We start from the raw sequence: 13212 nt of genomic DNA, 5'->3' as shown, positions 1-13212 counted from the left end.
TCTTGGTTTCTTTGGAGACAGTGATAATTCTTGAGCTAAGCTGTAGGTAAAAGATGACTTAACTCGAAGAGAGAAAGACAGAGCATGTGTCTGTGTGGCTAAATCAAAATAGAGATACAGAGCAAAGAAAGGAAAAAACACATAAATTCTGCCTCCCCTGCCTAATCTTCCCTATTATCTACTTTCTTGCTCTTGCTCTGCTTCAGAACCTAAAGGCCTTTAGGTTACAAGGAACACAACGTGGAGTATAAAAGGGAACAGGGCTAGAATTTAGGAGACCTGAGCCTAGGCCTAATTCTGCTACCACCAAACTGTGTGATCTTGGGCAAGACCCATTTCCAAACCTGTAAAAAGATGATACTCCTCCTCCTCCATCCATCAATAAACAACTTATATACCTGCACATGCTACACACACACACACACACACACACACACACACACACACACTATGTATATAACATAAAAACAAGGCATTTTCATGAACACCTCTTCATTCTTATAAAAGAAGAGTCCGTTTGTTCTCTCCCACTGGTCTGTGCTTGAATGAAGGGCTAAAAGAAACCCAGAGCATATGCCACCAAGGAAAGAAATACAGACGTGAAAGCAGGCCTTGGTTCTCTATTTATGCCACAGAATCACTCCCCTTCCCCTTGCTGCTTCATCGTCTGGCTTCAATCTCTACCAGCAAACTAAGTCACAAAGACCCCTTTCAAGAGTACAATGAAGCCCAAGGCCAAGAATATACTTCACACTGATGAAGAGCTACTACAACTCGAAGCAGTCTAGTGATGATGTTAGTCGACAGCCTTGATAAATGAGACACAAGAGACACCACACCCCTTGATGCCATAATTCACACTGGATACAGAACTGTCTCTTGGTCTTAAGAGGACCTCCAAGACAGGCTTTAAACCTAATGGATACATTTGATACAATGGATATATTTGATACAAACTATGTAAGCCAAAGGTCATAAAAGACCTACATCCACATGCTACTAAATGATGCCACCTAAAGCTAAGTGTTACCCAGGACTAGAAGGTAAAGATTAACAATGAAATAAAGGGGCAAAAAACTACTCAGGAGTCCAAATCACAAGCAAGTCTGAGGAGACTTCACCAGAGGCATTTTTGCCCATTATATCCCAATTTAGGTTCCAAAAAATCTCCAGACAGGATGTTTTTAAATGACAAACTCAACACATTTATCTCCAAATTAGCTCAAAAAAAGGGAATATATTCCAAGAACTGGCACATGCAACAGTCATAATACAAATATCTCATTATCAGGGGAACTGGCTACTTAAAAATTTTTATTTTTTTCAAACCAGACAGTAAATGGTTGCTGTGCAGACATAAAAATATAGTACTAACGACGTCTTCCTAAGCAAAAATATCTCAAAAATCTGCTACACTCACCTACTAGATTCCTAGCAAGGCACGTACTAAGTTTAAGTCAGTGGTGAAAGAGCAGATAAATCGAAAGGGAAAAACACTAACTTTACAGTGGAGAAATCGGGCAAAACTTTAAGTAAGTGATAAAGGTTAACGTGACTAGTGATGTCCTGTGGATGTCATAGGCCTCAAACCTCCGTGACATAATGAAAAGGGCACTTTACCTCCATAGCATTCTTTTCAAAACCTATAATTCCAATATAAAACAAAAGGTGAGATGGACCAGAACTGAGGGACAAATATCTGACCATACACTCCTTAAAACTGTCAAGGCCATGAAAAACAAGAAAAGATTCAGAAACTGTCACAGATCAAAGGACACATGAAGACTAATGGACTGGATACTGGAATAGAAAAAGGATACATAAAACCTGATAAAATGCAAATAAAGTCTGGAATTTAGTTAGTAAGGAATCAAGGTTGGTTTCTTAGTTTTGACAAATGTACCATGCTATCATAAGATGTTAACAAGAGTGGAAGCTGGCTGAGGGGTAGTTGAGAACTTCTCACATTATCACAGTATTCTGTACTTTACACAGCAGTCTGTACATTTTCTGTAAATATATTATTCCAAAGTATGTTCAGGGGTACCTGGGTGGCTCAGTCAGTTAAGCGTCTGACTTTGGCTTAGGTCACAATCTCATGGTTTGGTTCGTGAGTTCGAGCCCCGCATCGGGCTCTGTACTGACAGCTCAGAGCCTGGAGCCTACTTCAGTTCTGTGTCTCCCTCTCTCTGCCCCTCCCCGACTTGTACTTTGTCTCTCTCTCTCTCTCAAAAATAAATATTAAAAAAAAAAAATTCTTTTAATTCAAAAATAAGCAACAAATGAAAACAAAAAGCCAGTGTGAGAGTACCTCACATAGTAGGAATGGAATTTGTAGCTTTGGAGACCCCTGAAGAAGAGTAGTTGGGCTGGAGAGAATGCCCTTGGTAATTACTGACTGGAGAGAGGACTGGCCCAGGCACACTAAATCTCTTACAGACACCACTCCCTTTATTACCTGCACTGAAATACTCATCCTCCGAGAGGGCTGTCACTTCCGTATCCAGTGGGATGGGGTCACACAGCAGAATGTCTTTGCCCAACACATCACACTCGTACCCATCATCAAAGAGCAATTTATACTTCCCAGCTCCAACATCACGAGTGATTTTCCCAGAGTAAAAATAGCCATTGGACGACCACTTGGCTACAACACGGAGTCCCACAAAGCTATTTCCTGGAGAGGAGGCATCTAAGCCATCAGAATGGCCAGTAGCAGCCTGGAAAGGAATCTCTGGAGAGTCACTTCGACGCAAAGCACCGGCACCCGTGTCTGCTCGCCTGGTGGAGTCCGGCACTCGGGGCACAATACGAGTGAAGGATTTATCATCTGGTGACATGCTGGGTGATATGTCCTCTATGCCCAAGGGGCCAGGAACAGCTGTTTCTCTAAACAAAGATAAGAGATAGGAGAAGGCAGTTAAAATAAGAAAAGTTTCTAACTGCCAATTTTCCCACTCTTTTGTCCATGGGTCTGCCTAAGCCCATTCTTGGAGGACCCCATCACAGGCCTAAGCCTGGTTTCTCGGTGGCCTCTCTGATCCCTGCCCGCTCCCAAGTCAATGTGGACCCCTCGTGTCCCTCCTGACACCCCACATACTCTCTACTCCCCTCTCTTCTCTCTACTCCCTTTTTTTCTGCATAAGTCATAGACTAAGTGTATCTCACACTACCCGGGTACCTGGTTCCAGTGGTCCGAGAAGGCGGGCGGCCCCTTCGCCCGCGCCCACGAGGCGTGACTGGAGCCTTCCCTCCCTGTCTGATGCCAAGGCCTGCATCACCATCCTCCTCACACACTGGCGCCCCTGTCTGACTGACCCCTTTTCTAGGACTAGAGAATGAAGACAGGTTAGTCTGACAGCACCTGCTACTGGATCCTTTCTCCACAGTCTCCCCGTGGCCCTTAAACCACATGCCAGGCCAACATGTATTAGACCTCCAACACAGCAGGAAGCTGGCCTGCACACCCACCACCAAAATATCAGCCAGGGAGTAGGAGTGTAGGATAACGAGTAAAGGACATCCTCCTCTATGGAAGTCTATTCCCTCCTGACAAAGCTTCCTACTGTTGCCCTCAAAAATAGCACACCCATTTCTTCCCTGCCTTCTCTTCTACTACAGGCTCTAGACACCTGCAGAGGATAACAAAAAGCTAGGGATGTATCAGGTTGAGGTTACTACCTTAAACTTTTTGCACTCCCAGTCAAAACACTACAGGCTACAGAAAATGGGGGTGGCAGCAGCATGTGCCAGCATTCTCAAAGTCCCCTCACCTGTTTTTCTACATTTTCTTAGGAGTCTAGCTCTCAAAGGGCTCCACCCTTTCTCCCATGCAAACCCAAACACGAGAGGAACAAAAGGGGAGGAAGAATATTTGAATTTTCCTAGTTGGAGGATGGGGGGGGGGGGCGGGGGATTTCCCATTACTCCCCTTTTCCTGTGATATTAAAATGTCAGCAACCCTGCCCCTGCTGTAGCTCTCTCTCTGGAGACCCTGTCTGCACCTCAGTTTTCCTGGGCCTCCTCGGGAGCTGGGCAAGGCAAAATCTGCGGGTTCTGTCCCGCTGGTTTTCCCTTTGAGTGGTCCGGCTCCTCTCCCTGAGCTGCCACTGCTGTGCATGGCTGAGAGACTCGTCCCACTTGACGTGCGGTGTAAGCTGGATGCCTTGGAGGAGAAGGAGCTGATATCCCCCAGGTCACCTGAGGAGCCCCCCGTCTGTGAAGGGGAAACTTCGGTTTCACATTCCTGACACTCTACAATTGGCTCTTCAGTCTCCTGCAAGGAAGAAATGGATACAAAAGCTAAAAGAAGCCACAACAACATCATGCTAATGTGGTGGCTAAAAAATCCTAGAGATGGTAAGAAATTTCAATTCAGAAAGGTGGGCATCAGGAGAAGAGTTTCTGGATTAATGGAAATGTTCTGGATCTTATTGTGAGCAGTGGTTACACACAATTAATTGTTGAGAGCCACTGAACATTTAAGACCTGAGCATTCTACAGGGAATATATTATATCCCAATAAAATATAAATAAAGGTTGCACTGGATTGGAAACAAAGAGATCTCTATTATGAGCTAAGTTATCTTTTTACTGGACAAGTTCACAACCTTTGCCTACTGAGAAGACAGCAAGAATTGTAACCCAGACATTTTCTGTCTGGGAGAAGAGAGGTAAGGAGGAAGGAAGGTTAGATAAAGAAAACAAATGGTTAGGAGCCATTCTGGGTATTTCATCAGCAGTGGGTAGCATGACATGTTTTTTGAAATCAGGTTATTTTACATTACTTTTCAATAAATGATACAGGAAATAGAAAATTATAGGCAAAAATAGGCTAAAAACAGTATTGTTTATAAAAATGAAAAACAGAAAGGTAATAATCAAAATGTACAAGGTTGCAGTATCTATAGAAGACAGGAATATCAAACTGACTTTATCTCCCATGCTCACTTCGATGGATTGGTAAGTGGTTAACTGGAGCTCAGTTTTAAACAGCCTTTGGAAGCTGATTCCCAGGCTTATGGGAAAAGGTTCTGGGGCCAATCAACAATGTCCTCTCTGGACACAGGATTGAGAAATTACAGCACACTTGCTTTCCTGTTCTAGACTATTCATGCATCACCATGCATATCATCAGAGAAGATATGAAGAAGTATAAGACCCTCCCCTCAGAGTTTATAGCTTCTCTGGGCAGACAGTATGCAATGCACACACACTCAAATAATGCTGTAAGATAATTAAATGATTATTATTTTTTAAATGTTTATTTATGAGAGAGAGACGGAGTATGAGCAGGGGAGGGGCAGAGAGAGAGGGAGACACAGAATCCGAAGCAGGCTCCAGGCTCTAAACTGTCAGCACAGAACCTAACATGGGGCTCAAACCCATGAACCATCAGATTGTGACCAAAGCCGAAGTCGGACAATTAACTGAGTCACCCAGGTATCCCCTAAATGATTAATTTTAACCACTCCCTTCTTGAAAATATCTCCTCCTTTGGAATCTACAAAGTCACTTTTACTTTCATTCCACCTCTTTTTTTTTTTTTTTTCATTCCACCTCTTTAAGGGCTACTTCGATATGTGCTTGTTTTCAGGTTCCTCTTTCTTCATCCGTTCCCTTAGACACAGTATTGTGCAGGACTCTGTTCTTCCTTTTCTTACTCTTCCGTGCTTTCCCTGGACAATCTCACCAGACTCATCCCTACCTATCTACCAACAATATAAGAATGACTCGGCTCCAAACTCACAAATAACTAAAAAACCCTTCCCTTTGGATATACTAAGGACACTGAAATTTAACCCAACCAAAACGCAGTGTCATCCTCTCTCCATTTCCTTGCCTTCAACGAATAAATCCTGGATATGACCGGTGCATCTCACAATCCCTATAGCTCTATCAGAGACTGTTTTTTTTCTCCACCAAACTCCAATTCAAGAGTTTGGAGATATGAGATGCCTGCGTGGCTCAGTTGATTTAGCGCCCGACTCTTATTTTAGCTCAGGTCACAATTCCAGGGTCGTGGGATTGTGCCTCACTCCACATTGAGTGTGGAGTCTGCTTAAGATTCTCTCCCTCTCCCCCATTCTGCCCCTCTCCCCCACTCACGGGCTCTTTCTCTAAAATAAATGAAATAAATTAAATTAAAAAAAAAAGACTTCGGAGGTAAGAGGCAACTTTGCTCCCTATTGCCATCAACAGACCATTTCTATCTCCCACCTCTTGCTCCTACTAAACCACTATTTGCCATTTTGTTAAACTTTGCTCTCCCCCTCCGTTACTCACCAACATCCTCCCACCCACTCACTCTCATGGATGAAAACCTTAACCTCTGGCTCACAGCCTCCCTTTTCTCCCCGTCCCTATTTCTGTCACTATTCTCTGTGGCTTACATCCATCAGATGACCCATCCAGCAACTCTCAAGTTCCTGATATAATTACCACCATTAACCATTTTCTCTGCTTCAGCCATCTATCCTCAGGGTCATTACCAGAAAGTGTACCACCTCCAAAAAGTATCAGTGAAAAACATGACTTTCTCAAATCTCTGTCTCCTATCACCAACTTGCCTGCTCTAGCCAGATTCAAGTCTATCTACTGAGATCCTTTGACTAAAGGAGGTGTTGTGAGCCCAGAACTGAAGTCAATCCCTTCACTTGAATATAGCAAATGTGTAAGGGCATGGCCAGCCTAAAAGGCTGGGATTCCAGGCTGTGTCTCTGTTGGAGAATATGCCTCAGGAACAGTGGCCAGCTACAACTGCCTTTGCAACTGTCCTACAGTCAAAGCCATCACTATTTTAATGACAGATCCAGGCTCGAAGGTGGCCTGTTATCATCTTTTTAATGTATTTGCTTACTTATCTTCCTGTGTGTCTTATACACTAGACTACAGAGACCCTATTAAGACAGAAATTGTAACCATCTTCTTTCCTGGGTATATCCTCCAAATCCAGCACAGTGCATGCCACAAGAGACCCTCAGTAAGTATTTACTGAATAATCTCTCTCAAATCAGTGTCCTATTTACATTCTCTGTCTCAGCATATGGTACCACTCTCTATCTCACTGCACAGGAAAAAGCCCACATACCATGTTAAATTCCTCCCTCTCCCTGTATCCCCACATTTAGGAATTCACCAGTCTATCAATTTCACCTTCTATGTACTTAATGCATCTGTCTCTCCTCTCAACCCCTACTGCCACTGTCCTAATGCAACACTCATTACCTCTTGTCTGAACTATGCCTCAACCCACACCAGTCCACTGTTAAACCGCTGCCAATCCGAACTTCCCAACATGCAAATCTGAGCATGTCACTCTTTTCTCCAAAATTCTTTAAAAGCATCTATCACACCAAAGATAAAAATCTAAATTCTTTTCTGTGGTATACAAAGCTCTCATACTTTGGGCCTTCACCAAACTCAACAGCATCCTTTCCTACCATTCGCTACCCTACTGTTTGTGTCATATTGAGCTTCTAAATATTCATTAAGCATGCCACGTTGTCTACGTAACTTTTCATTCTGCCTATGATGTCCTTCTTCCCCATGCCTCAATGTTATCTGCCACACTCTGGGAGCTACATATTCTGTGAGATCTTTTAGCCACCTTCAGGTAAGCTGGTAGGCTCAGTCTCCTCTTTCTAACACATCTTGCCACCCTCTACAACAGCAACCAACAAGTTCTGGATTTGTTGCATGTCTATATAAGCTCCTAGAAAACAGGGACAGTGTCTTTTTATCTTCTTAGTTCCAGGGCCTGCCACAGTGCTAGGAACATAGTAAAAAAAAAAAAAAAGTTGCAGGTAAATAAATTAATAAAACTTCTAAAAGATAGTAAGCGAAGAATACAAGCTATGAGGGAAGGTGTTCTTAGTCTTCTCAGGTCAAAAGACTAAAAACTAAACTAAACGTTTCATACCTGTGTGCTCTTTACTTTCTGTCTCTGTGCCTTTACTCACCAAACTTTCTGTATGGAATGCCTTTTCCTCTTATCTCCCAACATCTAAAACCTTCAGGGTCCAACTCAAATGCTTTTTGGACCTCATCCAGACAAACTAGCAAAATTCCCTTCAGAGGAGTTTCATCCTCATGTGAACTACCATATGCATCTTCCTTCTTGCACACATCACTTCACTCTTGAGAAGCAGCATAATGTAGTGGTTAGGAATGCAGGCTCTGGATCTAGACTGCCTGGAATTAGTTCTAGTTCCTCTGTTTATTAGCTATGTAACCTTATGCAAGTTATTTTAACTTAACTTAATCCTCAGTTTCTTCATGTGGAAAATGTGATAACAGTATCTAACCCACAGCTTAGTTGTGAGGATTGAATAAGTTCCATCACCAAAGTCCGTACAGTAGTGCCTTACATATAGTTAGTACTACAGAAATGTTAGTTGCTATTATTACTGTATTTAATTATGGTAATATTTCCCAAACTATATTCCAAAGGGGTATAATAAGTATTATCTTAAAAAATGTTCAGTTGATGCGGTGCCTGGGTGGCTAGGTCAGTTAAGCATCTGACTTTGGCTCAGGTCATGATCTCAGTTTGTGAGTTCGAGCGCCGTGTCAGGCTCTGTGCTGACAGCTCAGAGCCTGGAGCCTGCTTCAGATTCTATGTCTCATCCTCTCTCTGCCCCTCCCCCACTTGTCCTCTGTCTCTCTCAGTCTCTCAAAAATAAATAAATGTAAAAAAATAAATAAGTAATAAAAAAATTTCAGTTGTCAAGTTTGGTAACTTCTATGTTAAACAATAAAATAGACATCTTTAATAAAGGACTTCTTAGAGCCTTTAACATAATAGGCACTGTGAATTTCCATGGGGGAAGGGAAGTTTTACAGCATTTGGTATTTCTCAAACTTATTACCATGGAACTTTTTCCCCCCTCAGAGTATCTAAAAGGCCTGTTTCCAGAAATATACTTTTGAGAGCACCACATCAAATAATATAGTAACATGTATAACATTTTAAACTACAAGAGTTACAAAAACTGTTCGTGAAATCAAACTGTTTTTCTAAAGCTGCTAATCTCCTAATTTTTCTAAAATAGTAGCAATATTGAAAAAATTCCACAAACATAAAAATTGAAGATGAATTAACATCTGGGATTTTGGTGTACAATAAAATACACAAGAAAATTTCTCAAACTAAAGTCAAATGCTTTCTGACATGAGGGCCACAATGGCCCATTAGTGAACAACTACAATAATGTGTTCCATTTAATAAGACTATATATATATCAGAGTTTAATTCTCCCTGGTCTCAACTTCCCGTATGGCTATCTGGCAAATTTTTTAAGATGTGCCTAAGTATGGCAACAAGGCCTAAGGAAGGAAGGAAGTACCTGTGCCTCTCATCAATTAATAAAATGGGTTCCCAGAAATTAACATGTGTACCAAGATAGTGCCACATCTTTAATTCTTGAAAATCTGATTTCAGCCAGTATTGAGATGTAAACAGTCAGCATATGATGCCGTCCAATCTAACAGTGAATAAATGCTGATATTTTCCAACACTGGGAATGAGTCCATAATGAATCCTACTAAGACATAAAGGTGCATCTCCTACAAACAGGTCTATAACCACAAATGGATGGAGACCAAGAAAGGACACAATGAGCAAACGTGACAAGTGAGAAAACATGGAGCAAAGCAAGGAGTTCTAAACCTCTTTAGTTTCCAAGAATTAAAAATAATAGATAAAATGTAGTTATAACCTAACAGAGATTTATCAATCTGTTCTTTACGAAACAGAAACCATGATGGGACTGGTTAAATAAGTGGCCAGAGGTTAAACAGTAAACTCGTGGTTGGGAAAAACACAGAATTCAAGACTCTCCTCTCTTACCAGATTCTTAAATCTTTCTCACAAGATGAAGGAAAACAAAGAAGCTAGTTGCACAAGAAAGGCGGGAAGGGGTGGAAGTGGAGAGCCAGGGAATTTTTTCTACCAAAAGAAATTTGCCACATAGACCTAAGTATGCATTACCTCAGTTACTTTTCTTTCTACTTCTGTTCCATCCACATAATACACATCTGTGATGACACGGGTGACAAGTGTGCGAACCTCACGGATTGTCCTCATGTGGCGATGCAAGACATGGCCATGTGGAGGCTGAGGCATATCAAACTCTTCCTCTCCCTGTGGCAGAAAAAATAGAACACAAGCATAGGTATCACTGCAAAGTGGCAGAATCAAAAATCAACTGCTTCATGATAGGCAGTGTTCAGAAGTTCCATGAATCTAGTGTGATGGAATTTTCCAGTTGCTTTATTTTTTTATTCACCTATAGATAAGAATAGGGATGGACCAGCTATATAGCCAGAGGCTAGGAAGAGTTTGTATCAGTTATCACTTAAAATGACCTATTTCTGTCTCAATCAAAATTGTAACATCTAGCACTTATATCTAGGATATTTAAGTGAAACTCTGACCTCCCCCCCACAAAAGTACATTTACATTATAATCCTTCTGATTTTGAGGCTGAATTATCAATCAGTATATAAACTTATACTTGCAACATCTCTTTAAAAAAAGGAAGGCAGGCATATTTTTAAAACTTTATATAAAAACAAGAGTATCTGTTAATCTCAGTGCAGTCTGTTTTTCCTGCTTTAGTAAATCAGAACTATAGTTTCTTTATGCCTAGAACAAGATACACAGATTTTTCTCAGGATTAAATATGGAATATTTAATCTCTTCCAAATAACAGATTGTAACTTAAGAGCCAAGCTAGTGCCCAGTAAAAGGATTCTGTATTTACTTGTATCATAAAGGATTAATTTAATAGCTTAAATAAGCCCTGCATTTTTGTTTACATGACAACTGCTATCCACATGTTTTCTCATAACACATATACCACATTTAACAGCATCCACGCCCTCCCCTCAACCCCACCGGTAATTCTGAGGAGAAAATGCACACTTTTTTTCTCCCACCTTATTTCCCCATAGCAGACTGATTTTTTCTTTCAGCATTGTCAAGGTATTCAAGTCTTTGAGAAGAACTATATATATTACTGCAATGATGATGATCCTGGGTTTTCACTGACCAATGTGGTAGTGATAGTAATTTACCTAAAGCTTTCAATAATTTACCTGAATAATTCCCACTCCAACTCCATCTTGGGGGTAAAATATCCACTAAAATGGAAGTGTAAATTATGTGAATAAATATAAATAAAAAGCATGGAAACTTAGATCCACTAATTCCTTAAAATACTTCTATATATATAATTCTGGCTAATGAATGGCCAGAGCACTGGTCTGTCACATCTCAATCATCAGGGTGCCCCTGCATCAGAACCATGACAGCTGGACCTCCTGCCCTCACACACAGACAGGCAGGTCCGTGATCAGAGATGTCTAAAAGGTTTCAGGGATACATAAAGCACTCCTTGTATTCAGGCTTCTCAAGAAGTCTTCCTGTATTTTTCCACTACAACAGCCAGACAAATGATCATTTCAAGACAGACACTTAAATATGACTGATAGAATAAGAAAGGAAAGAAGGAAAAGGGGGCAGATAAAAAGAAATCTATGCTTACTCTCTCTTCAAATAGTCTTCTGAAAAGAGGTCTCTGTAAAGATAAATAACTTGAAGATCTTGTCATCATAAAAGGAAGATAAGAAAATGAAAACAAAACCATACTTTCCTTCATTAAAAGCCTAGCTCCAGGCCCACTGGATAAAGAAGTCAAACTTTAAGCAATGTCAAAGGTAGGCTGCCTATGCTTTTCTCCCCACTGGCCTCAGTCCTACCCAGAATGCAGGGGATACAAAAGCACTGACACCTGGAAAACCTCCAGAAAGCATTCCTCATTTTCCAACCATTCTTCAAAAGACAGCACACCAATCTATATTTTCTGTTACCGCACCCACCCCATCTCTGTTTTTTCATTGTAGTATAATACACGTAACATGAAATTTACCATTTTAACCATTTTTAAGTAGACAGTTTGTGACATTAAGTACATTCACATTGTTGTGCAAACATCACCATATCCACCTCCAGAACTTTTCATCTTTCCCAAGTCAAACTGTACCTATTCACCTAGATTTTTCTAGCACCTTTCTTAACAGGAGCAACTAGCTCTTTAAAAAGTTATTTCACTCCATATGACACAATAGTAGTACAGTATCAGCAGTGGCTTTGTTGGTGGTAACAGCAGTATTTAAAATAATAATCAGTAGGTAGCAGCAGCAGCAGCCAATATATATTGAACATTTACTATGTGCCAGATCCAGTGTGGAGAACTTTATCTGATTTAATCCTCGCATATTCCAGATAAAGTGGTCTGACTCCAAAGCCTAGGCCTAACTGCTCTGGCTCACTGGTTCCTGCTTTCATTAACATGAGATAGGAGCAGGGATTATTTCCCTACTTTACAGAGGAAAAATGTTAAGTAAGGTAAATATAATCTAGTGGCTTCAACGAGATTGCTATCTTTAGGATCAAGTTCAATTCTTTTTATAAAGGCAGAGAAGTTGTTTATAGCAGAATGCCAACACTTTAAGGGTAAAAACAAGTGCAAAATAGGGTCTGATCTACTATAACCCCTATATTCAAAGGCTATTCTATTTTCAATCTGTACAAACTGATAAAGTCTTAGGTCTCAGAGACCATGTTATCAAAAAGGCTAATAACATAAACAGAATTTCTGGAGTTCCTGGAGAGGCATGGATAAACAGAACAAGACTACACAGGCCATGATTATCAAATAGAAAAGCAACATAGCATAATGAAAAGAATACCGATTCTGAAGTCAGATATGCTGAGTTCAAATTCCAGTTCTGCCACCTACTGATGGCAAAATCTTGGGCAAGTTACTTAACCTCTCTTCAGCTTGATTTCTTTACCTGTGAAATGGGAATAATAATACCAACCTCATGGGTTGTCTTGAGCACAATGCTGATACACTATAGGTGTTCAATAAAGAGGAACTGTATTATTTTATTTTTATAAAACAAACAAGTTGGAAAATTAGAATGAGACGCACATCACTAATGAAGCTTTCCTAGGCAGATTCCAAGTGAAGACGATCTACCACAGCAACTGAAAAGGCAGTTTAACCGCTATTAGTAATTTCCAAATTTTCCCTACCATGGAACCCACTGCCATCTGACGAAATTGAACTTCCTCTTATTTCTTAACACGTACATTTCTACCACCACCTCTTAACTCGATTGTTACTACTACCTACTCCCTTA

At 40.7% G+C, this 13212-nt stretch overlaps 1 protein-coding gene across 9 annotated transcripts in view; it reads right to left on the bottom strand.

Annotated features, from left to right (window-relative positions):
* Positions 1-13212, bottom strand: part of TP53BP1 (tumor protein p53 binding protein 1) — a 94476-nt gene that overhangs the window by 9221 nt on the left and 72043 nt on the right. For 8 of the 9 annotated variants that reach the window (XR_003969457.1, XM_030318348.1, XM_032593660.1 and 5 more), the window contains 4 exons: positions 9992-10144; positions 4005-4276; positions 3182-3331; positions 2459-2889 (listed from right to left, as the gene is read on the bottom strand). Coding sequence is in view for 8 of the 9 variants with exons in the window: in XM_030318348.1 (XP_030174208.1) it covers positions 2459-2889; positions 3182-3331; positions 4005-4276; positions 9992-10144 (1006 nt within the window). In the remaining variant the exon portion in view is untranslated. The remainder of the gene's footprint in view (positions 1-2458; positions 2890-3181; positions 3332-4004; positions 4277-9991; positions 10145-13212) is intronic. The other variant, XM_030318346.1, reaches the window with a different exon arrangement.

Source organism: Lynx canadensis, chromosome B3 (assembly GCF_007474595.2).
Source record: "Lynx canadensis isolate LIC74 chromosome B3, mLynCan4.pri.v2, whole genome shotgun sequence".
NCBI lineage: Eukaryota > Metazoa > Chordata > Mammalia > Carnivora > Felidae > Lynx > Lynx canadensis.
This window is presented reverse-complemented; position numbering and strand designations above follow the sequence as displayed.